At 40.3% G+C, this 26,734-nt stretch overlaps 1 protein-coding gene across 4 annotated transcripts in view; it reads right to left on the bottom strand.

Annotated features, from left to right (window-relative positions):
• LOC138765033 (ladinin-1-like) overlaps positions 1-26,734 on the bottom strand; it is a 100,768-nt gene that overhangs the window by 5,624 nt on the left and 68,410 nt on the right. For all 4 annotated transcript variants that reach the window (XM_069941676.1, XM_069941677.1, XM_069941678.1 and 1 more), the window contains one exon: positions 13,262-13,330. In XM_069941676.1, coding sequence (XP_069797777.1) covers positions 13,262-13,330 — 69 coding nt within the window. The remainder of the gene's footprint in view (positions 1-13,261; positions 13,331-26,734) is intronic.

Genomic DNA, 26,734 nt, shown 5'->3' with positions numbered 1-26,734 from the left:
TGGTTCATAAATCTTAACAACCTTCTCTTCCAGTGGTGATATGAAGCAGGAAATGATTAACAACTTCAAAGATTACATTTATTAGAAACTTTTAAAAAATCATGGCACTTGTCATCTTTTCTAAGCATAAAGAACATGGAAACATTTTTACTTTACTTTGTACTTCAAGTGGAATTGAAAACCAGCAAATATAATAGTAAAATAAATAAATGCTGGAAGCACTGAACAAATCAGATTGGATCTGTGGTGAGGATACAGTTTCAGGTCAATGACTATTCAACAAAATTTTGTTCAACATAAGCTTCTTTCTCTAAGAACACTACAGCACAGGAACAGGCCTTTCAACCCAAAATGTCTGAACTGAACACTATGCCAAAATAAAATTAAATCTCTTCTGTCTGCACATGATCCAAAACCCTCCTCTCCCTACATATTCATGTGTCCATCTTAAAGCCTCAGACGCCACTAGTTTTATTTAAAATCACCCAAACCGCAGGGTTTGGACTCAAAATGGTGGTGCCTATGATCGGCAGAAGTCATAAGGGACTCCAGACTCCAGGGAAGTTGAGGACTAGCGCAGGGCACAAAAAAAAATGCAGAGACCAACCCCCGTTTGAGAAGGCGAAGCAGAGGAGATGACCCACAGAACAGTGATCGTGGCGGCTACCAGTGATGGTTCTGCGGCCGAAGGAACCAGACAGGCAACGGGGCTGCTGGTGGCTCGATGCGTGGAACCCATGGAGGCTGTGGGCTGCTGGAGACTGTGGTCAAAGCCTGCTCAGCATTCACATGCATTTCAAATTTCCTACTGTTGGATTATTTGCTTTCTATCCAGAGATGCATTTAATCTTCCTCATGTTGCCTCATATTTACTAATGAACTCATCATTTCCTCAGTTACTACAGTGCAAGGATGCCTAATGTAATTTTTGGAGAGAAAGCTCAGTTATAAACACCCTTTTCTTGCCCTTCACCATCCTGTCAACCTTTTAAAGAACGCCCTTCTTTTTGGGTATTGACAGTTTTGGTACCGAGGATCCAGGAAAGAGACTGTTCTGCAAATTCAATAAATAGTGGGCAGGGGCTAATGCCTCAGGGTGCTGACGAACTAGCAACATCCGGGGAACCATCAACCCCAGTGTCCAATCATGTCTGGATGTGTGCTTAATCATTTTACTGAAAGAGATTAAGTAATATGTTGAAAACATTCTGGAGAGTGAACCTTAAAGCACATTAGGATTATTTATTTTAATCCAGTGCATGAATGGGTTAGTAATTTACACAGTGTATTTGCACTTACTTTATCATTTATTCTACAACAACCAAAATAAGATAGAAAGTACAGGGAGGATTTACTAGGATTGAGCCAGGACATCAGGAACGGAGTTACAGGGAAAGATTAACAGGTTAGGACATTATTCCCTCGAGTGTAGAAGAATGAAGAGACATTTGATTGAGGTATACAAAATTATGAAGGATGCAGATAACAGTAAATGCAGGCAGGCTTTTTCCACTAAGTTTAAGTGAGATACAACCCAGAGGACAAGGTTAAAGGAGAGAGGGGAAAAGTTTAGGGGGAACTTCTTCACACAGAGTGGTGGGAGTATGAAAGAACTGCCAGCTGAAGTGGTGAATGCGGGCTCAATTAGAACATTTAAGTAGAATTTAGACAGGTATATGGATGGGAGGGGTATGGAGAGCTCTGGACTGGAGGTAGGTCAGTGGGATGAAGCAGAAGTTTGACACAGTCTAGAGAGGCCAAAGGCCATGTTTTCTGTAGTGTAATGTTCCATGGTTCAACCTAAGGATACTAAACAAATATTTTTAGCTATCTATTTTACCCACTGACAAGACAATTCTGAGCCAACATGCTTGACAGAAGGCAGATGTTGTTCAAACAGCCACCTGCTGCTGACCTTCAAGTTAGAATTGTTGCAAAAACATTAGCAAGCAGCTTTCCAACCGTTAAAGCTGTGATTTCAGAAACGAGCATCAGGAATTCACAGGAAAAGTGTCTCGTATTAAAATGTTGATCACTTGAGCAGGTGGAATTTCAATGTAAAAAAATTATTCCTGATTTATTGCAGGAAATCTACAATAAAAGCAGTGACTGTATGTTGTACTCAATTTCAGAAATTTAGTTTGGACCAATCTTGAAATCTTAATGTTCTACATTTAGTTCATTGACTGATCACATTTTACTTGTACCTAGAAATAATTTTAGTTGTAATACTTCAAGCCATTTTCTGTCTCAAATTCCAGATAATAGTCAATTACATGGAAAAGGTATTCTATCTTTTCTTTAAAAGCTGATTATCCTGGAAAGGATGAATATATTTGATGATTATATACAGTCTACAGTTCAGCATTCAACACCGTCATTACCTCAAAATTAATCAGAAAACTCAAGACCTGAAACTCAACACCCACTGGGTAATTGGATCTTGTATTTCCTCATGTCCATACTACAATCAGTGAGGATTGGTAAGAGCATCTCCTCCACAATCTGCTACAGGGCTGTGTTATTTGCCCCTGCTCTACTTGTTATACTGTGTGGCATAGTACTACTACAAAACCATTTGGTATGGAGAGACCAATACCCCTGAGCTTAAAGCCCTGCAAAAGGTAGTGAACATAGCCCAGGGCATCACAGGTAAAACGCTTCCCAACATCGAGTATATCTACAGGGAATGCTGCCGTCGGAAAGCAGCAGCAATCATCAAGGATCTACATTATGAAGTACACATTCTGTTCTCACTGTTTCCATCAGGAAAGAGGTAATAGATGCCACAAGATTCAGGAACAGTTGCTATGCCTCCAGTATCATATTCTTCAACAAGCTCAATCAGAGACCCATTTAAGGGCTCTTATTTTTGCACTTTACTGATTTTTTCCTCATTATTGCACAGTCAATTTGTATACATTTCTTCATTTGTTTTTTTGGCACGACAGGTACAGAATCTTTTATCTGAAACCCTTGGGACCAGATATATTTCAGCATTCTGAATTTATTTGCATAATAGGATAATAGTTATGGTGGTATGTTAAGTAATTGCACTGATTTCAGATTTGCACAAAACAAAGACACAGTCTAACTGGAAGGGTCTCTGCAGGGGTGAGGGGCTGGAGGTGTTGCGATGGCAGTGCTGGACAGGAAGTGTTGCAGCAGCCATTCGAGCTCCTGACGCCCTGACAGCAAACCCTCACCCCAGCAGTCCTGCAAACATAGCTCCCAATGCCCTGGCCACCTGGCTACTAGAGCTCCTGGCGCCGCATCGGAGGACTTTTACCCCAGCTAGATAGCCCACCGGAGCTAACAACGCCCTGGCAGCCCACTCACTCGAGCTCCTGGCTGTGGATCCTCACTCTGGATGCCCATTCATCTGAACCCCCTGATGCCCTGGCTGCCCACCTATCCGAATCACTGATGCTCCAGCTGCCCACCCAACCGAACGTGACCGCAGATACTCGCCCCCAACCTACCGAGCATCTGATTCGTAACGCTGGACAGGGAGGAAGATTAGGTGTTTGCGGCAGTGCTGGACTGGGGAGGGGGTATATTGGGCTGCCTATGAGAAATTTGGTGTCTGTATATGGAGAATCGGAGGCACTGGACTATTTTTCCGCTGGCACCTCTAAATTAAGTATTCCCTACAGTTCCACTAATTACCAAGATGGGCCAACATGGGATATTCAAGCGTGGGTCACATCGTGTCATGTTTGGCGCCAAACACGAGCTTTGGTGTGCAGATGATAGCCATGGAAAAAATGTTTGGTTTTCGGTTTTCAGAATTTCAGATTACGTACATGTACCAATAAGTGTAAATTCTGCCTTGCACACAGGAAAAATAATTTCATGTCATGTAACTACTCTGGCAATAATTCTGAAAAAAAAACTGATTATAGAGGGTTCTAGGCAAGTTAAATGAATTGGCATTGTTGTTCAGTGAATATACAAGGGAATATGAATCAAGAACATTAAACAGTTGCTCACTATTGGTTTCAGTATATTGATATAAATTCTGTTACTTTTCAGATTACTGAAAGGGTTTGCTTCCTTCGGTTAGATATAAAAAATTGTATAATTGTAAAATGGTTAAAAATGTGATTTGGAGGAACAGTCAGATGCCCTTGTGACAGAGTATATAGAAATGTTTTTGGGAGATAACTTGGAAAAAGTTTGTAAGAATAGGTTACATACAAACAATTTAAAACAGATCTTATTTAAAATACTGGAGCTCTGCCCCATGCTAGACATATCGAAGCCTCAGAGGTTTTGCAAGAGCTTTAAAAAGTGCTCAAGAGACTTTACTAATGGATTTTTGTTTACAAAAGGCAACAGATGAAAGATCATGTCTTAGCCCCTTCTGTCTGGAAAAGAGCTTGCTGTTCTAAGAGGGTCATGTGGTCAAGCTGGCAAACTTGTAAAAAGCCATTTGTAAGATGGCCTGGTCAAAGCCCTTGTGGTTCATGGAAGAGGAGAGGACTGGCTGCCTAATGTTTCACTTGGAATAAGATAAACAAGAAGGAACTCTGTGGTGACATGAAAGAAATAGGTTATCATCTTGAGAATCCTGAGGGGCCAAGTTTCATCATCAAGACACTGAAGTGGCTGATGGAAATAAATCAGTTGTGGGTGTTCTGGAACAACAAATCTCTCTGAAAACTGACAAGTACCTTTCAAGCACCAAAGCCTGGTGAACTTTATAAATGTTAAACTCTGTGCACAGTACAAGAATTGCCTGCAACCAGTGAACTTGAAGGAATGAGAAGTGAGATTGGAGTGTGAACCAAATAACTTTTCTGAACTTACATACACATTACATACATGTGCGTTTAGAATTAGAAGGGGGTTGTTAGGTTAGTTAAGTTAAAGTGCGATTCTGTTTTCATGTTTAAAGATAATTAAAAGTATCTTTTGTTTAAGTAATCATTTGCCTTGGTGAATATCCATTGCTGCTGGGTTTTGGGTCCTCTGGGCTTGTAACACCCTTTATCTGGTCTTGGGATGAAATGGTTGGGAGAGACTATAGTCATCACAAGCCTTTATATATTGATCTCTTCAAGGTAATTGAAAAGAACACATGAGGAATGTGACAGCTGCCAGACTACCAGTTTAAAGAAAACAACAAAGTTAGGCATGGCTAAACACCATGCCTAATACACAGTCTAGCTGATTGCCTAGAACAGGTTTCATTGATGTGAACCATAGAACAGTACATCCATCATTGAGTGGCATTGTGCAAGATAAACAAGGATCACAGTCAATTTCACACCCATTCATTATTTCTAAACCATGGCAAAAAAGTATAATTGGAAGTTGCCCTGAAGGAAAGTTTTAAAAAGTGGCCTGTCTTGTAGGAAATTTTAAAATGCATAAATCATGCATTTTTGTGCATTATTGGATTTGAATAGTCTTTAGGGATGCACACTGAATAGGTACAGAGATTTTTAAATTAAGTCACCATTTAACTTCAATATTCCAGCAAATCCAATGCTTCTTGAATTTATCTTGGCTCACAACCTAATAATGTTAAGGTAATATCCTGACAAAGTGCTAAAACTGTTTCTCTACACCATAAGTGAAAAAACAATTAATTGAAAAAGCTGACAATTCTTCTATCTGATTAGTTTCTATTAATAGCTTCCAATTACAGTAGAGAAAAAAATGCTTGCCCAATTACGATCTGGAACAGAATTCTGGAAGCAGTTTGACTTGTTGCAAAATTATGAATTTGGCATGTGTGCATTTCATTACAGAAAAACACACTAAATTTTTACCATTCATATTTAATGGTTTAGGCAGCTTATAAATTGGTTCTTTATCATTGAGCATTCAAATTAAAAATGGGGAAAATGCCGCATGTTTCAACATGCACCGATATTGATGCACTAATAGCTGAAAACAGTCTCATTTTGACATTTTAGAAACTATTCACACAATTTCATGCATCAATACATGATGACCCAATTAGATACATACATTTGCTTTGAATTTTTATTTTCTGTCTTTTGGAATGGAGGTCAGGGTGGGGGTGGCGGGGGTGGTGAAGGAAGGAAACCAGATCACTGGGCATGGAGCCTGCATGATCAAAAGAAGTGTCCATAGAGACAGCATTGGAGGTTATTGTTGATCCTGAGTTCCTGAGACCAAGAGGCAGCAGCTCTAACTATGCACTGTGTTACCATTAGAGCTGTTCGTGAACAAAATGGGCCATGGATTTGATTGATAAATGTATACACACAAATTCTGAATTATAGTGGCTTGAATAATATTGATGAGAAAATGCTCAGTTATCACACTGTGGAACTACTGTACTTGTAACAGTGACAGGGATCTCCCAGTGGCCAACCTCTTCATGGCCTTGTGTACTATCCCATTAAGACCACCCATCAATTGGAGGAACAAGACTTGATTTCTGTCTGGGCACTCTCCAACTGGATGGCATTAACAACGACTTCTCTGGTTTTTGTTAGCCTAATCCCCATTCTCCCTCCCTTTCTTTTGCCTCCTTTCCTCGAGCTCTCCGCCCCTTCCCTCTCCATTGGTGTTTTTCTCGCAATCGTTTGCATTTGCACAGTTAAATGCTGAAATGCAGCAGTTGCTGAGATAATGATTCCCTGCTTCTTTATGCACTGTTTTACACCTAAAATGAACGAGCAGTTGAAAACAAGTATGTACAAAGTAGTCTGTAAAATACTGGAAGGATATGAAGTGTTGTGGAAAACGAGTTAAGTGGGTTCACAATGCATACCAGGATGACTATTGGTTTGCAAATCATGCAACAAAGAATTTAATACATGGATTATACTTTGTATTCTTTAAAAGCTTATACTTCGACATTTTCTATAATCTTTGCATTTTTGTTCCAATCACCATTTTGGAATATAATAAATTTGAAACATTGCTAAAAACAGAACTTTTAATTTCCTGGGTTTAAACCATAAGCACTCCAATGCATTGAGCTATTCAACTAACAACACCTTCGACCGTCATACAGGTTGATGCCTGACTGTAAATGTTGTCAGAAAAATTCAACTTTGTGCTTGAAGGCTGCTAGGAGAGCAACTTTGTTCAGTCACTGAGCACTGTGATTTTTTTTTTCCACTGCTGAGCCCAAATCCAGGCTTGTCTATAGGACATTTTGTTAGTCCTGTGTTTTCTTGTGACATTTCAATCTTCAGCAAGGAAAATCTGAAGACGTGATAATATGGAAGTCAATTATTATGTGCATGCCACTTATTTTGTTCCAAACAATGGCGAAGGTTCACTTAAGACCTCTGATCAGTTAAGGTGTTAATGAATCGAAAGCAGTCTATCTATTCCTGCTATTTAATTTTCTCTTTTGATATTATTTTGAAATTGTATAATGTGGAACTGAAGTACAATTACATTTGGAACAACTGATTTATGCCTGTTTGCCTTAACTACAAAGACCTAATCTCAGTATTATTCACCTGAATGAGCTTTAATATTGCTTATTTATTTGTAGAATCGACTCAGTGAGAAAAACTTATTTACTGAAAATAGCATACGCTGTTACAACTTGTGATAGTCATTAACTGGGTGGATTCTAAATGTCATGTATTCTTGAAGTCAAGCCAGGCATCGTGCATTCCCATAATGTGATTCAGATCAAGGTCCTCCCAAGCCTCCGGGAAATAAGCTGTGTAGAAGGGTTAAAGTTGTACAATTGCAGCAGCATTTGATACTGTGCTCAAAAAAAAATTGAAAAGTGGCCAGAAATTTATGAAGAAACATAGCAAATGTTTTGTCAAATCTCTCTGGAAGGAGTGGAATAGGCTTCTTGCCAACATTACCACTGTACCTAACTGTACAAGGCATGCGATTCCACTAAGCTGGGTCAGGATCCCCATCTGTGTAAATGTCCTTTCCACTAGAATCATGGAAGCAATGAAAATATAAATTCCATGAAGTGGCAAACTGAGTTAGGAGTACAGGGTTAATGGTTGGTTACTTAAGAGTGTGGATGAACCGAGGGACACAGCACAGGTTGATAGGAAAGTTAAGAATCTTAAATATGGAATGCTGGGATTCATTTATAGGTGGATTGAATTCAGGAATAGAGATGTCATGCTGCAAATTTCTGGTGAGACCACACTTAGTGTGTTCAGTTCTGGTCACCTCATTATAGGAAGGTTGTGGAAGCCATGGAGAAGATGAAGAGGAAATTTACCAGGATGTTGCCTGGATTGGAAAATAAAGCTTATGAGGCAAGGTTTGCAGGGGTAGGAAATTTTTCCTCTGGAATGAAGGAGGAGGAGAGCTGACTTGATGCCTCCTCTTGCTGCAAGAATCCTAAAGGTCTTTGGTGGACTTCCAAATTAGGCTGCCAGCTGTAAGAAAATGCTGAGGGGCAACTTGCAAGAACCAGAAAAGACAATGAAAAGATTTTGCTTCCTGAACACTTTTGGGTGTATTTTATGGATTTTGGGTTGCTGATCACAAAAATCACCTGATAGGTCTCCTGTCCTTTTAATAGGTATAACCTATTTTTGTGATTTCGTGCCATATTTTAAGTCTACTAGTACTTTGCCCACAAAGCAAGCTGATTTGGTCAGTCCAAGCATGCCTGGGCAGGCACTCAATGCAGGTGCTATGCGAATGTTATCTTAGGCCTGGGCATGCTTAGTCAGGATAGACACAGAAAGGCTAATAAAAGCAGCTCACATATAAAGATGCTGTGCATTACATTGATTATAGATTGGACGCATGTTGATGCACATGTTCTTCAGGCAATAGCATAGTGAGTGCACTTAACAACAATGATAATCTTCAGGAAGATTCAATGCAGCAGAAATTTCTTGTCAATGTTGCAACAGCTGTGAAATATTGTTACATTTGTGACGAGTATACCCTTTAAGGTTCAAACACGCAGCATGACTGCACTTTATTAAGAAAGCCCATGAGCTCTACTACAGTTACAAAATTGGTAACCAAGATAAACCCTGGCCTCCTCACATTTGCTGTGCAACACGTGCAGTCAACTTAAGAGCTCCATTATGCAAGAGGTACATCATGCTAAATTCAGTCAATTTAATGTTTCTCCAAATTCCTATATGATACAGTAAATAAGAAATTATCTTTGTGTACAGCTTTAAGTTGTCAATCATATTCCCAATTATTTTTCAGGAACAAACCTTTTGAAAAAATATTTGTTGTCTAGTGTTACCTGGACAAATGGGACACATTATAGAAGTAATCACCTGTGTTTTAAATCACTTTAAGAAGTTTCAATATTTAAGATTCTTTTATTGTTATTTAGAAAATGCAATATTTCCTTTAGTCTTCCAGAAGGCAAAGATTTGCCATCAGTAGAAATTGCCCTGATGCCCCTTACAGTCGGAGAAAGAGAAGCAAAAGACTCACCGAGTGTCCATAGATCTTCCTCCAGCGCACCTGCACCCTCCGCAATCACACGGCCTTCATTCCAAATCATTGGCGACCCTAGCTCCAGATCCAAACCTCTGACCTGATCAGGAAGCCCTCAGTGCCTTTGGCACCCTCTTGCATCTCGGTTCCAGTACCTGATTCCCCATCAGCTAGTCTCCAGTGGCCCGCAGCTTGGTGTGAGTCCCTTATCTGTAGGGATCAGCAGCTTGCTGTTTGCATTGGTTCCTCGCCTCAAGTCACCAAAAGCCTGTCGCCTATGTGTTCTTCAGCCACAGACACCTTGCTGGCCTGCTGTTGTGGTCACCATCCTTTGGGTTGTCTCTTCTGTTTCTCCTTCTCAAACAGGGGTGGGGGGGGGGGGGGGGAATTGACTCCCAGTTTTCTGGTTCCCTGTGCTAGCCCTCCACCTCTCCAGAGCCTGCAACCAGACATAAGCACTGCCATTTTGGGGCCAGACCCCGCAGTCATAGGATTTTAAGTCACCGTCATCTCCTTTAACAGGTCATTTAAAGTTGTGCTGAGCTGATGGCAGTTGGACTGGGTGGTTGGACCCCTAGGGGGAAGAGGTGTGTCTCTGGTTCCCAAGGGTAGCAGCACAGCTGTTACAGCCGTTACAGCAACTCCAGCATCTCCCTCCGGCAGTAAGAGGGAACTAAACAAGGGCAGTACACAAGGGAGCTGTAATTGGGAGTGAACACTTGCTCAGATAGGGTTGGGACCCTTCACGTAATGCCAAGGTGTGTTCTTTTCACTTTCAAGGACTAATCTATCTTAAACTATCTTATGCTTGAAGAGCAATACTATCAAATATTACCAAAGCAGCAAATGTACAAATGATATCTGTCAAAAATCATCCAAATTAAATCATCTATCACTGATCCACAGAACATGAAGCATAATATCAACTTCAATTTCCATTAAAAACCTCCAAATGCTTTTGTGATTCAATAGGAATGTATTACAAAGTTTAGATGCGACCTGAGAGAATGATCTCCAACCTAACCCAACATGATCTGTGTTACACCAACTATTTGTAAGCCTCAGCATAGTCACGAATCTTGTGATAACCAAAGGTTTCACCTGATCATATTTGTTACTGTGAGACTAAACACAAGAGGTACATTAGCAGTTTTGTGCCCCAGGCTTCACAACAAGAACTGTGAATTATTTGGCTCTCTTTGTAGTGTGGTATTTAATTTCTGAACGGATAAAGAACCCGTGAACATGGCCTCACTTTTTGTCTTTTTCACACCAATTTTGTTTTAAATCTTATATAAATGGAATTGTAGCTTGTAGCAATTTTGCATCTATAATGCACAATACTGCTGCAGCAGACAACAAATTTTGTGTCAATGTTCATGACAATAAACCTGATTCTGCAGAAAGTAGTTGGAAATTCAGATTTACTGTCAGAGTACATCATGTACCACCCGAGATTCTTCATCCTGTGGGCCAGACAGAACATCTACTTATCGGTTTGACCTGCTGAGTTTCTCCAGCATTGCGTTTTTACTTTTACCTCAAGAAAAGAAGCATATACAAAAGAGAGAAATGGAAGCAAAGAAAAAAAGTGCAAACAAATCATGCAATACAGAAAATTCAATAATAAATAATGTGCAAAGTAAAAGTCCTTAAATCAGTCTATGATCGACTTTGTTGTTTAGGAGTCTGATGGTATTCCTGAACCTGGTGGCCAAGTCTTGTGGCACCTCTACCTCTTTCCTGAGGATGGCAGTGAGATCAGAGAATATACAGGGTGGGTGTATCCTTGTTATTGCTGCTGCTCCCTGATGGCAACATACCATGTAGATTTTCCTGATGGTAGGGAGAGTTTTGCCTGTAATGTCCTAGACTATGTCCACTGCCTTTTGCAGGGCTTTCCACTTGGGTATTTGTGCCCCATACCTGGCAGACGATCAGCACACTCTCCACTATACACCTGTAGAAGTCTGCCAAGATTTTCAAGGTCATACCAAACCTCCACAAACTCCTGAGAAACAAAAGGCGCTGACATATTTTCTACACAATGACATTCTTCCAGGAAAGGTCCTTCCAGGAATTTAAATTTGCTCACCCTCTTCACTTTTAATCCTCTGGATCTTACACCTTTGGTTTTCCCATTCTAAAAGTCCACAATCAGCCCCTTGGTGACATTAAGTGCGAGGTGGTTATTAGTACACCATTCGGCCAAGTTTTCAATCTCCCTCCTGTATGGCCCCTTTTATACAACCCACTACTGTGGTATCATCTGCAAATTTGTAGATGGTGTTGTTTGTCGTACCGAACTACAGTCATGGGTGTAAAGTGAGTAGAGAAAGAGCAAACATGCATTGTAGAGAAACAATGCGGATGCTCTGACTGCAGAAACACTGAAGAAGGTAGTAAAGAACTTAAACTTGTGCATACCCACCGTGTTCTGATCATGATGTAATCACCAATCAAATGCTATTGAAATGAGATTACTTTTTATTTAATCTGCAGCGGTTTTCATCCTGCTTATTGAACTATCCACACAGTTGCAATTGGTTAGAAATACCACCTGTGGAAACTTAAACTTTGGAATAGCAGAAAGAAATTGATCACTTAGTTTCAAACTAATGTCGAGATCTGTTTAGCGAATGGACAAAAACTATAATTCAAATCGAGGTTAATACAGAGCTTGTATATATTTTTTTTCATTTAATTGAGTTTTAAAAATGAGTGGCTGGACTGTGCTACTTTGCATTTATTCTTTACAATCCCTGCCTGAAAATTTTAAATTTAACTTTGTGACATTGGAAACTGGTTTTACCAATCCTGATGCTGCTATATTAATCCAACAAGTCTTGTTTGAGACCGTGGTGGTACACCACTGGCCTACTGCAGGGGGCAACCTCTTTACCTGCAGAAGAGCATCGGGACAAGACAATACCTGGCCGGCTGTCAATCAGCCGACCTAAATGGACCAAGCCCCACCCAGTCGGGTGTCAAGCCTGAGCCGGCCCTTCGAAGTCACTCTCAGAGCTCACAGCTGCACAATCTCACACCTGGCTCTGTGGAGTTTTACGTGGTACAGTCTTTTGGTTTTGTGTGTTTGCTTCTGACCGACAGCGCACCACAGAGACTTTCTACTCAAACCCCTGCAAGGCAGCTCAGTTAGCATGGCGATTAGCGGAATGCTATTTCAGTGCTGATGTCCCGGGTTCTAATCCAGCGCTGTTTGCAAGAAGTACATACGATCTCCCTATGTCTGCGAGGGTTTTCCCTGGTTGCTCCACTTGCCTCTCTCCAAAATGTAGGTCAAATTTGAGTGTAATTGGATGGAATGGTTTTAAAATGGGCAGAATCTGCTTCTGCTATGCTGTAAATAATTTTTTTTAATTAAAAATTTACAAACCATCTACATGCCAGCCAAAATTTGAAACCTCGATTACAATCAAATACCTGAATTTGCATTGATGTAGTTCGATTTTTACCACAACTTGAAAATTAGAATCCATTTTAACTTTTCAATAAATATCCTGATGATATTTGCTTTCTTGAATTCAAAGGCTACATTATCAATTCATCAAACCCAATTTGAAATTCTGCATATTAAAGGAGAATTGGGAAAAAAAAATTCACTGAGCACTCAGTCATACTCATGCAGAATACATTACTTCAGGCCATGCATTTTCTGCTGCTTTTTAATTATAAAAAATTCTGTTTTCACACATCTTTCACATTCTCCTTCCACCAACATTCACAAAAATCCAGGAAAAGCAGCATTTGATATTTTCAACCTCATTTCAAACAACGAGACACTGGAATGATAGTTGCATGAGTTACTTCCATGGAATTTTTTTCCATTAAAAAAAAAATTCATTACCTTTTCTGAAGAATCAGCTTTGTTCTCCCATAGGCTTCGTTTGCTGGCCACATCTCCTCGTCTAATATCCTTAAAATCAAAAATAACATCTTTCATCTACTGGTATCAATGCACATGGACATGGACAATCTGTAATTTGAATTTTCATACGGAGAACAAAGTACAAATGAATTTATGTTAATAAATGTAAATAGAAACCATATTCTATGTCATATGCATCTGTGGGAAGAGAAACTGAATCAACTTATTCAGTCTGAAATTGATTCTCCCTCCACACGTGGCTTGACCCTAATGTTTCCACTATTTTCATTTTGTTTTAGATTTTCAGTGTATGTATTTTTCCCTCAGTCATAACACAGCAAATATAGATCCAAATGATATACCAGGCAAAATCTCTGGTTGCAGATTTTTTTTCATAGCTCAAGTTTGCAGGGTGCAATGAGTGAAGCAAAGTGGACTTAAATTGAGAGCTTCATGTTGCTTTCCAATACATTAATAATCCTTCTGACCATCTTCTAAGCTTTTGTTTTGAAATTCAATTAATTAATGCTTATTTTTAGCATCATGTAACTGAAAATTCATTGTTTTCGATTGGAGCAGAATAAATATTTCCAAGTCATTTCTGTCACACTGACTTGCACAGTTGCCCCTTCCATTGCATTCTTTGTGTCTCTTTCAGGAAGACTCCAGGGAAACCTGACCATATTGCCCATCATTGGAATAAGAAGGGATTTGGGGAGTATTGAGTGGGACAAGATATTTTCAGGTTTGGATGTAAATGAAAAATGGAGGATATTCAAAAAAGAAATTTTGAGGGTACAGAGTAGATATGTCCCAGTGAGGATCAAAGGAAAGGCTGGAAGTCATAGGGAGGCTTGGTTTTCGAGGAATATTGGAAATTTGGTTAAGAGAAAAAGGGAGGTGTACAAGAGGTATAAAGAGCAGGGAACTGAGAGTTTGAAGGAGGACTACAAGGAGTTTTGAAGGAATCTTAAGAAAGAAATTAAAAAAGCCAAAAAAAGGCACGAAGAGGCTTTGGCAGACAGAGTAAAAATAAATCCAAAGGGTTTCTATAGGTACATTAAAAGTAAAAGATTAGTGAGGGATAAAATGGGACCCCTTGTAGATAGCGAAGGTAGGCTGAGTGAGAAGTCAGAGGAAATGGGGGAAATTTGAATGATTTCTTTGCCTCGGTATTCACTAGAGAAAAAAATATTGAACCAGTTGAAGTAAAGAAAAATAGTGGGGAGATCATGAAGCATATGAGGATAACTGAGGAGATAGTGATGGCTGTGTTGAAAAAGATAAAGGTGGATAAATCTCCGGGACTGGACAAAATATTCCCAAGGACACTCAAGGAGGCTTGTGGACAGATAGTGGGACCATTAACAGAGATATTTAGGATGTCACTGGTCACGGGGGTAGTGCCAAAGGATTGGAGGGTGGCGCATGTGGTTCCGCTGTTTAAGAAAGGGTCCAAATGTAAACCTGGGAATTATAGGCCCGTGAGTCTGGGTAAGTTGATGGAAAGCAGACGTGGTTGAGGTGGGATCATTGGTTACATTTAAGGAAAGACTGGATCGTTACATGGAGAGGAGAGGGCTGGAGGGGTATGGACCGGGTGCTGGTCAGTGGGACTAGGAGGGTGGGAATTTGTTACGGTATGGACTAGTAGGGCCGAACTGGCCTGTTCTGTGCTGTAAGTAGTTATATGGTATTTACAAATATTTGGAGGTACAGGGATTGATAGGGAGTAATCAGCATGGTTTTGTCAGGGGTAGATCATGCTTGACAAACCTGATTGAGTTTTTCGAGGGGGTTACAAAAAAGGTTGATGAAGGGAAAGCTGTGGATGTTGTCTATTTAGACTTTAGTAAAGATTTTGGCAAAGTTCCCCACAGGAGGTTAGGAAAAAAGGTGGAGGCATTAGGTATAAATAAGGAGGTAGTGCAATGGATTCAGCAATGGTTGGATGGGAGGTGTCAGAGAGTAGTGGTGGAAAATTGTTTGTCCAATTGTAGGCTGGTGACTAGTGGAGTTCCTCAGGGATCGGTCCTGGGTCCACTATTGTTTGATATATATATTAACGATCTGGAAATAGGGGTAGAGAATTGGATAAGCAAGTTTGCAGATGATACAAAGATTGGTGGTGTTGTGGACAGTGAGGAATATTACCGTAGATTAAAAGGTGATTTAGGAAGGCTGGAGGTGTGGGCTGAGAAATGGCTGATGGAATTTAATACAGATAAGTGTGAGGTGTTACATTTTGGAAAGGCAAATCTAAATAGGTCATATGTATTAAATGGTAGGCTATTGAGATGTGCAGAGCAACAAAGGGATTTAGGAGTGATGGTAAATAGTACCCTCAAGGCTGATACTCAGAGGTTATGATGAAATTGTACAAGGGATTGGTGAGACCAAATTTGGAGTACTATGTACAGTTTTGGTCACCAAATCATAGGAAAGATATAAACAAAGTAGAGAGAGTACAGAGAAGGTTCACGAGAATGTTGACAGGATTTCAAGGTTTGAGTTAGAGGGAAAGATTGTGCAGACTAGGGCTTTTTTCTCTGGAGCATAAAAGATTGAGGGGGGACTTGATAGAGGTGTTTAAGATTTTAAAAGGGACAGACAGAGTAAATGTGGATTGGCTTTTTCAATTAAGTGTGGGGGAGATTCAAACTAGAGGGCATGGTTTAAGATTGAAGGGGGAAAATTATAAGGGGAACATGAGGGGAAATTTCTTTATGCAAAGGGTGGTAGGGATGTGGAATGAGCTTCCAGCAGACGTGGTTGAGGTGGGATCATTGGTTACATTTAAGGAAAGACTGGATCATTACATGGAGAGGAGAGGGCTGGAGGTGTATGGACCGGGTGCTGGTCAGTGGGACTAAGAGGGTGGGAATTTGTTACGGTATGGACTAGTAGGGCCGAACTGGCCTGTTCTGTGCTGTAAGTAGTTATATGGTTATATGGAAATGAGGAGGCCTTCCAGTTTCATAAACTTCACCACACTGCTATTGAATCTTAAAAGATAGAGCCATCACAATGCCAGAGTTGCAGCTGTTAGCCAAGTATATTAAGAAGACCGACAACAAATGATGTTTTCTGTCCTTCTGGAAGAAATGGAAGTCAACAATGGAGAAAAGTGTGATAGCCGTGCTCTTGTCAAAGCACATAAAGTATAACCAAGCCACACAGTACAACACACACAGGATTTATTTGAATCACACCAGCAGGAATGAGCAGCATTTAATGGTGGGTAGACAAGGCCATCTCACTAATACTAGTGGATCTCATTCAAAGAACTCAGTCAGAATGTATAATATTTAAGGCATTTTCCTGCATACAAATTTGGTAACATTTCTTTGAACTCATTGTTACAAGCTTACATTTTACATCTTGCCTATCTCCTTTCTAGACAGGGAAATGGTTTGACATCAATCCTTTATTTTCCCGTACAAGTCATAATTAAGAGATATCCTTCTACTATACAGAAATTAACAGAAGTCTGGAAGGGTTGCTCCCAGTACACATCAACATCCATTCTCTGCCTGCCTGATTTAATTAATACATGCAAATGGATAGCTTCACACTAATCTTAAGTCATGCAATGGTAGGCAAAATATCCAGGAAGAAACAATGTCAAACTGTTACTGAATGCTTACTATAGATTTTGACAATTCACATTGCATCTACTAGGTAGCAGACTCAATCAGCTGCGCTGAAACAGATTTATGAATAGGCTGCCTTTTGACAGCTTGTTGTCGAGATCAGTAGTCAGTTAGCACTACTGTGTTAAAGATATCAAGGAAGGCATTAAGGATTCTGAAGCCTGGGAGGCTCCTTTGGGCAGAAGTGATCATTGATCCCTGTTTGAAAGCTTTTCCAGCCTAAAACATGTGTCTTTCCCAGCCTGACTTTATTTGTGTTACTGAGTAAGCTCTTAGCTGGTTTTCTTATAATCGATATTTATAGCTATCCAATAAACTCAAACTTCTACATTGTTATCAATCTGTAATTATTCAAAAACAAGATATAAAGAAGCTTGTGATTGCTACTGAAATCATTTTTGGAGTGCGGTGAGATTTTTCTGAATCTTGATCCATGAATAAGTTTCTAATATTTAAACAGAAGAAATATATTGATATTGATTTGTAAAATAACAGCAGTCTGTTGCAGGAATTTGAATTAGAATAAAATAAAAGATGAACTCAAATATAATCCCAAATCTCATCATTGCTTCAGTTACACCCATTCTTTTGTAACCTGATGGAGAGACACCTTGTCACCTTGTATCGGAGAACTCAACACCAGGGATCGGAGAACTCAACACCAGGGTCAACGTTATGGGGGGGGGGGGGGCCTCCACGGACCATGCCCCCCCCAATGAGTTATTGTGCCCCCCCCTCCACCTCCATCCACCCGCAGTTTAATCGATGTGGAAGAGGAATGCTGAAGGTTGTCATGTGCAAATTAGAGATGTAGAAAAATAAAGAAAAACACAAGACTAGAAAATATAAAATCCTCCAAGTGAACAATTACACATTTCTGGCGAAGCTGACATTTGTTCTCTCAAGTTGCATTGCCTCTTTCTTCCTCTCTGAGCCCAGCCCAGCCCGGTTGCCACGTGCAAGTGCAAAAAAGGGTCACAATTGCAGTGTTAGTGCGTGTGCGAGGATTTCAAAGTTATCAGGCAATCTGCTCGAGGGGAGGAAATACAATGCTGAAAGCAGCAGCCTTCATCTATTTGGTTGTGGAGGTTGCGAGGAACATTCCTGCCTCACGTTATAATGGGCATCTGGTCTGGGGCAATGTACATCCTCAGTAACCTTTGTATTATCTCATTGATAAGTGGGCATTTTACTTTTTGCTAAAGTCTTCCCAAAAACTGTCAATAGTTATGTTGAAAAGGTGAGGGTTGTTATTTGCAATAATTCTCTGTGCAAAGAACTGAAGTGGCATTTTGCAAATCTTCCCTTCCACCTGTGGTGTAGATTCAAATACTTTAAACTTAAACTGTGGTGATTTGAGGTGGCACAGAGTTATCCATGGGATGTTGACTGCAAGAATGAATGAAGGCAATGTATATATTGTAGACAATCAATATATTGGTTGTTGTTTGGCAATGTTCCAAAGTTTAGAAACACCTTGTACATGCTTGTAGAGGAACATTTTTCATCTAATCAATTGCTCTACAGAAAATGTGAGCTGGAAAGCACAAAACCAATAAATTTATTACTGTAGAAATGTTTTCAGTTTTAAGCATCAAGTTACGATTTTAATGTTTTTTCTGTTAGTGTATGTGAGTAAGAAGGAAGGGTAATGTAATAAATAAATTGAACATGTAAGATTACTGAATCATAACACTATACGGTCATGTGATCTTTATTATACAGATCTTAGAGGGGAGGGGGGAGCGGGGGGAAAAGACGTGGCTTGCATGTAGGGTATATTTTGTGCAGTGTGGGTGTGTGAAAGAGAGAGACTTTGCAGCATGGTTTTTAAAATTGGAACTGGGTTGGTAACAGCAAACTCTTATTATCAAGCATTTACATTATAGATCGAGCTTTCGAACAGCAGTTTGTGACCCCTCCCCCCATCCGTGGTTACCCTAATGCCCCCGACCCCCCCACCACATAGTTATCCTAATGCCTCTGATTAGATTTGTTCTGATGCCGACTAACTCGACCTGAAAATGAGTTATAGTGAGAAAGGAGGAAAATATCTGAATTAATGCTACATGTGCATTTAAATTAAACAATCTGAGCAGTGTTGAGCATAGTCTGGGGGGAAAAAGTCTTTGCATCCAAATCAATGGCAAAACTTCAAAGCATTTTGGAGCAAGTAGGTATACATTTGAAATATTTTCCAAAATATAAAATTTAAAACAAATTACCTCCAGGTACCATCTGGCATTCCCCAACTGCTCTAATTATATCACTACCTTCTCTTCTTATCACACTTCGGCACTAGTTATCTTTGTCTCGGTTTATCACCCCATATAATACTGCTTCCATGGACCCCCTTTTTCATCTCTCTTTTACACCTTCCTTTGTCCATTATCCTTCCTCCCTTCCCTGGTACACCAATTCCCCCACTGGCCCCTGCCCAACCCCTCCAACCCAGTCTTCATAATACTCGCCATCTCCCCTCTGAACTTTGACTTGAAGGGTTCCAACCCGAAATTTTGCCCATTCTTTTACTCTCCCTGATGCTACTCCACCTGCTGAGTTTCTCCAGTAGATCCAGATGGCATTAACATCGACTTTTCCAGTTTCTGCCAATCTGCTCTCCTCTTCCCCTCGCCTGTTCCAGTTCTCCTCCCTCCCTTCAGCTAGCTATCCCTCCTCCCAATTGCTGCTGTCCCCTCCCTCCCTTCATCACTTCCTGCCTTTGCAACCACCCCACCACCAGATGCCTTGATGAAGATATCTATTTTTTACCTTTGCTATATAAAGGACACTGCTGAGTTTATCCAGCTTTGTGTTTTTAATTCAACCACTTGCGTCTAAGATTTTTGTGTTTTACCTTTGCAGTGGATGGTTTGTTGTTCTCTTAGTGCAATCCCGTTCAAGAAATTAATCTCCCTATACATTGTGTCAAAGTTTAAGTAATTGTCGGCGTGAGTAAGGCCAATGTGGCTTTGATTATTTGCTTTGCTTGGGGGTGAAAGATTTGGAAAACCATTACAAATTCAAATATTGAAGAAAAATAGTGAAACATATAAAATTGTGCTACTTTATTGTGTAGATACCAAGTACGAGACCACCAAATATCACTAACTATCATTCCATTTGTAAAATTTTGCATCTGCTTTTAGCTGTGCATGAAGCTGTATTTCAAGAATGTAGATTTATGGACTGTGTTACGTACCATATAATGTAACTTTTTTTTCATTTCCATGAGAAAACAGTGATTTGTGTGGTAATGACTATAGTGTGAGGCAGATCATGTAGAACTGTTTCTATCTGTTTACTTAACATTTAATCCTTGACCAAAAATCTTACCATGACTAGTTTAGGCCTGTTTTGACGTGTACTATAAAAGTATCCATACCAATATGTTAAAATACACTAAAACTTCCAGTAATTGTTTAGGCTCCTTTCAATTCCTTTCGCTCTTCATCACAGCAAGGGACCAAGCTCTTCGAATCACTCAGTCCATACAGACCACCAAGCATCTATCAACCATAATCTGACTTCCTCCTACATCCCATCAACTGCTCCCCAATTGTCCTGCTGCCCATCTGTGCTGGGGCCAATAACCTACCAACCAGCATAGGTGGGGAAGCCAGAGCATCTGAACAAAACAAATTTATTCCAAAGTGGAGGAAAGGCTCTAGGAGATGCAAATGGCAGCCGTGGCTAACTAATGAAATCAAGTGTAATATCAAATCCAAAGGGAGTAAGTATAGGATAGCGAAGCGGAGTGGGAAGTTAGAGGATTGGGAAACCTTCAAAGAGCATCAGAGGGTAACTAAGAAAGTCATAAGAGAGGGGAAAATGAAGTACGAGAGGAAATTAGCAAATAATATAATGGAGGATAGCAAAAGCTTTTTTAAATATGTGAAGAGGAAGAAATTGGTTCGGTCTAAAATTGGTCCATTAAGAATGGAAAAGGGTGAAATTATTACCGGAAACAAGGAGATGGCTGAATAATTTAACAAATACTTTGCAACTGTCTTCACCAAGGAGGATATAGGTTATGGTCAGTTAGGGGGTAGTGGTCATGCGGTATCAAGAGACTTGGGGAACTTTCCTGGGGAAGTAGGGGATCTAATGGATATCCGGATCCAGAAACAAGAGGTTGTGAGTAAATTGTTGGGACTGAGGGCTGATAAATCCCCAGGGCCTGATGGGCTGCATCCCAGGGTGCTTAAAGAAGTTGCTATGGAAATTGTGGAAGCACTGGTCGACATTTTCCAAAGTTCCATAGATTCGAGGGAGGTCCCTGAGGATTGGAGAGTGGCTGATGTGGTGCCGATTTTTAAGAAGGGAGGGAGGGAGAAAACGGGAAATTATAGACCGGTCAGCCTGACGTCAGTGGTGGGGAAGATATTGGAGTCTATCATAAAAGGAGTAATAGCAGAACACTTAGGCAGAAATCATAGTACAAGGGCTTGTCAGCATGGATTCCTTAAGGGTAAGTCATGCTTGACTAACCTTCTGGAATTTTTCGAGGATGTGACAAAGAGGGTGGACTTGGGAGAGCCAGTGGATGTGGTGTATTTGGACTTCCAGAAGGCCTTTGATAAGGTACTGCACGGAAGACTAGTGAGCAAGATCAGGGAGCATGGTATTGGAGGTAAGGTGCTGACGTGGATAGGAAATTCGTTAAGAAATAGGAAACAAAGGGTTGGGGTAAGCGGGTCTTTTTCAGGATGGCAGGATGTGACGAGTAGAGTGCCGCAGGGATCGGTATTGGGTCCTCAGTTGTTGTTATTTATGTAAATGATTTGGATGAGGGGATTATTAATAACTTGAGCAAATTTGCAGATGACACGAAACTGGGTGGCGGTGTGGGGTGTGAGGAGGATGTCAGGAAAATGCAGAGGGACTTGGACAGGTTGGGGGAGTGGACTGCTGAATGGAAGATGACATTCAATGTAAGCAAATGTGAGGTTATCCATTTTGGGGGCAATAATAGGAAAGCTGAGTTTTATTTAAATGGAGACAAGCTAGGGAGTGGGGAGGAGCAAATGGATCTGGGAGTACTTGTTCACCGGTCACTGAAGACTAGCATGCAGGTTCAGAAAGCTGTGAAGAAGGCTAATGGCATGTTGGCTTTCATAAAGAGGGGATTGGAGTATAGGAACAGAGACACCCTTCTGCAGTTGTACAGGGCCCTGGTGAGACCCCACCTGGAGTATTGCGTCCAGTTCTGGTCTCCAATTTTGAGGAAGGACATACTAGCTATAGAGGGTGTGCAGCGCAGATTTACAAGGTTAGTTCCAGGGATGGCGGGGTTGACATATGCTGAAAGGCGAGAAAAACTGGACTTGTGTCCGAAGGAGTTTAGAAGGATGAGGGGGACATGATTGAGGTATACAAAATTATCAGGGGGATAGACAGGGTGAAGTCGGATTACTTGTTCCCAATGATGGGGGAGACGAGGACTAGAGGGCATAGTTTAAGAATACAGGGTAGACCCTTTAGGACGGAGATGAGAAAACATTTTTTTACCCAGAGAAGTGTGAATCTGTGGAATGCTCTGCCACAGAGGGTGGTAGAGGCAGATTCGCTGATTATGTTCAAAAGAGAGTTAGATAAGACTCTAGTGGGCAAAGGAGTTCAGGGTTATGGGGATAAGGCTGGAAAGGGGTACTGATGGTAGTGATCAGCCATGATCTGTAAAATGGCGGTGCTGGCTCGACGGGCCGAAGGGCCTACACCAGCTCCTATTGTCTATTGTCTATTAAACCATTGAGTCAGTGCGAATCTGCAAACTTTAAATCACAACTTTGGGTGTTGTTTGCATAACGAGGTCACCAGAGCTGTGAGGTTTCGTCCTTAATATTCTAGATGAGCCATGGAGGAAAATTATCCTGATCACCTGCACAAATTGAACAATAGGGTGTTGTCTGTTTTACAAGTCACCAAGTCAATGATAAGTTAGTGTCCACAATGAGTTTATAAAAAAAAAATCACCTGCATTGAGTAAAACACAGAAGCTGTGATTGAAGTAAAAACACAATGTTGGAAAAACTCAGCAGGTCAAGCAACATACTTTATACAGCAAAGATAAAGATATATAACCAATGTTCTGAGCTTTACTTAAGGTATAAATCACCTGCATTAACCTGAAATAACACTAGAGGTAGCAGAACTATGACTCTTGTCAACCTATGTCTTATTAGTACACCTCTGATTGTCGGAAATGGTCAGGATCAGGCTCAAGTTGGATAAATAATTTTTTGAGAAAACTGATCATTTTTTTTTTTTAAAAACAGCCCTGAAGTAGCAACAGCAAATCACTTGTATCAATGTTTAAACAACACAAGGGAAGGCATTTTAAGCATTAAAATAATGTTTAATTCTCACCAAAAAAAAATGCTGGCCACAATGCCGCCGCCGATCACTGAGACCTCCCAACCGTTGCCGACCCCAACATCTCTCCACTGTGCTGCTGGTCCTTGAGGAGCCTTCACAGGCCAGTGGAACACTCACTGGTGAGTTGGTGGGCTCCTGGAGTTCCCAGCCCATCATTCCGATTCCGAATCCTCTCCTAGGCCTACCGCACATGCACACAGCGGAGTCCGATGTGTGTGTAGGGTAGTTGGCATCATAAGCTCTGGTGTGCTGAGGAGGGAGGGAGGGAAGGGAACGCTACTGAGCACAAGGTCCTGTTCCTACCCGGGAGGCTGCTCTCCTTGATGACGCTGGGACAAGAGATTCTTCCGACCGCTTTCAGCTGGGAGACAGTTTGAGAGAGAGTTGGAGTGAAAAGTCAATAGGGATAGGTAAAGAAGAAAAGGAATGAGACAGGGGAGGGAATTACCTGAAAAGAGGACAATTGTCATTCTAATTTCATACCAGTTGAATTTTTTCAACCTGTGAGGTGAGTTCGGCTCTGAATTTTTTTTTAAATAAATGAGGATTTCTGATTTGTTTTGGATATCATTTATCTGATTTTTTTTTACAAAAATAAATAAATGAGGATTTCTGGGAATCCATTTTCAGATAATCAGAGTTGTACTGGACTTGTGCTTTGATTTGAAATAATACTGATAATCTTGAGTGAGTTAGAAGTACCATAAAGTTACATTGATTTATTCAGTGCCATATCCAGAGGAGCTACACTGGTGGAAACAGTTGTCTCAAAAATTCTTTGCACAGATCCAAAAGTAAGACCATAAGACATAGGAACAGAATTATGCAATCAGTCGATCACAGTTGCTCTTCCATTTAATTCAGGCCAATAATTGGTGCTCTGCAATTAAAACTGGCTTAACTTGTTGAGGAACAACACGATTGCTATTTTTGGGTGTATTCATGCATGTCAAGAAATTTGTTTTTCCGGTGTGATTCTCCTTTAGTTAATGGAAACAATGAAACCCTTGATTGTAGAATGTCCATGGTCATCTGCATCAAGACTATACTTCATCATTCTATCTAGCAGATGAAAAATGGTTGCTTATGCTATGCTATTATGATTATATTCCTTTTAAAAAAGCTAAGTGCAAAGACCACACCAATGGTGTTGAATGACTGAACATACAAAAGATTATTATCTATCGATAGAAAATGGCACGTTAAAACTCCTATCTGGCAAACCTGACAATGACACTCAATAAACCTTGTATTTGAAAATACCAATATTTATGAATCTTTCACAAACACTAGTCTTGATTTAGTGTGACAGAAGCCTGGTAAAGCAGTTGCTATCTGTCAAATGATACTGTCCACTTTACCAAATAACCCTTCATGGTCTTTGAGCCAAAACATTCCCTCAAATGTGGCCTGATTTGCTGCAGCATTTTATGTTATTGTAGATTTCTAGCATCTGGAGTTTTTATTTTCAATGAAGATCCTGTGACATACAACAGTATTGTAATCCTCCCATGGCAATCTTTTTTTTCTTCTTAGTCGAATGGATTAAAAACCATTTGGTATTTGTAAAGGCAGTTCCAATGTTGCTTGGCAGCTAATATAGACCTTTTTGACCTGAAGCTAGGAATTTCAATAGTACATTAGACCCAAGTATTTATGGTCATTGAATTGACCTGATCAGTTGGAAAGTCTTTGCAGAATCCGAGGAAAGAGCCAGAAGGTTGTGGATTCAGTAGAAAAAGTAAGTAGGAGATGAGATGCAATACTCAGTTATTGGGGATTGTGTAGTGGGAGCAGAAGGGTCAGCTCTGTGGAATTAGCTGCAAACATCTGTATGAAAAGGAATGGTCCTAAAGTTGAATGGGGGGGAGGGGGGTAGGAGGTTAAATGGGGTGCTCATCAGGCAGAAAGAAGTCAGCTTGGTTGGATTACCAAGTTAGTTTGTGTATGGTGATCCAGACCATGAAAGGCTTGGGTGAGATTAATGAGCTTGCAGGGGAGTGGAGAGGAGGAACAGAACCCCAAAATCCATGCAGGGTAGCTAACTTGCTTCAACAGTCCTTCCAAAGTCATTGTTCAAAGAAGTTACTTTGACAAGTGTAAGGTGGTACATTTTGGGAGGTCAAGTGCAAGAGGAAATGGCAGAACTCTTGTCAGTCCTGATATATGGAGGGATCTGGTACAGATCCATAGTCTCCTAAAGGTGGCAATAGGGTGATAAAGGCGGCACATGAATCACTGTATAAAAGTTGGTAAATCATGTTGTGGCTGTTTAAACTAATTGGGCCATGTTTGGAATATTAGGTGGGGTTCTAGAAGGATCTGAAACTTTAGCGATGGTGTAAAAGTGGTTCACCAGAATGCCATCAAGATATGAGAATATTAGCTAAAAGGAAAGATTGTGCAAACTTTGATTGTTTTCTCTGGAGTATAAGGGCTAAGGAAAGACCTGATAAAGTATATAAAATTGAGTCCTTATTTTGAGAAGCAATTGACTGATTAGCTGAATTGTACAGAATCAGCTGTTGCTATTCTGACTGTGGTGGCTCTTCAAAGGCATTTTATTGTCTATTAAGTTGTTTAAGATTTCCTAAGTACAGAAATGGTTACTTCTAAATGTCAGTCTTTATTCGCCCTGACAACATCAAGACATTCTTAAGCTCTCGGTAAAAATGCAAAATATCACCTCCTCTTGGTTGTTCATGAAGTTTCACTCAACATTTTTTCTGGATGAAAGACTCATATTTTTTCCCACACCTGCAACCATTTCCACTTTCTAACTGAATGTTGAAGTGGTAGAGACAATGTTAAAAACAGATGCCCAAATGCATTCTCCATCTGATCCCTGATTTCATCCTCATGTGACCTGCCACTTAGAGCATAGCATGTTAACTGAGCAATCTTTACAACTCTTCCCCCAAGTGGTTTATTATCAAGTTGCAGCCCAAAACAAGTGAAAAGTATATTAATACTTTGCCCTCTTTCCAATAATATCACATACTGTGTTAAGTATTGTCCAAGGACCCAGGAATATGAGCTCCATAAACAACCTTAACCATGGCTATTGCTTCACAGAATATGCAAGTATTTGCCATTTTTATTGCATGGAATTCTAAAGGTTTAACTGCTCCAATTTAGTTATTTGCGCAATCAATTTGCATCCCCACTTCCAAAACATAAACTGGATGCAAATCAACGCATGATTGCACATTTACATTAATCTGGTCCATTCCAAGTGAGTACATGAGGATTAACTGATTAGTGGAATCAGAAAATAAGTGTAGGAGCAGACCTATCAGCCCTTCATGGCTGCAACACCATTCAATATTCTCATTGCTGACCATACAATTTCTGTATCCTTTTCCTGTTTTTTCTCCATTACCTTCATTGCATTAGCCATTAAGATCACATCCAGCTCTTT

The sequence above is a fragment of the Narcine bancroftii genome, chromosome 5, assembly GCF_036971445.1.
Source record: "Narcine bancroftii isolate sNarBan1 chromosome 5, sNarBan1.hap1, whole genome shotgun sequence".
Lineage (NCBI taxonomy): Eukaryota > Metazoa > Chordata > Chondrichthyes > Torpediniformes > Narcinidae > Narcine > Narcine bancroftii.
This window is presented reverse-complemented; position numbering and strand designations above follow the sequence as displayed.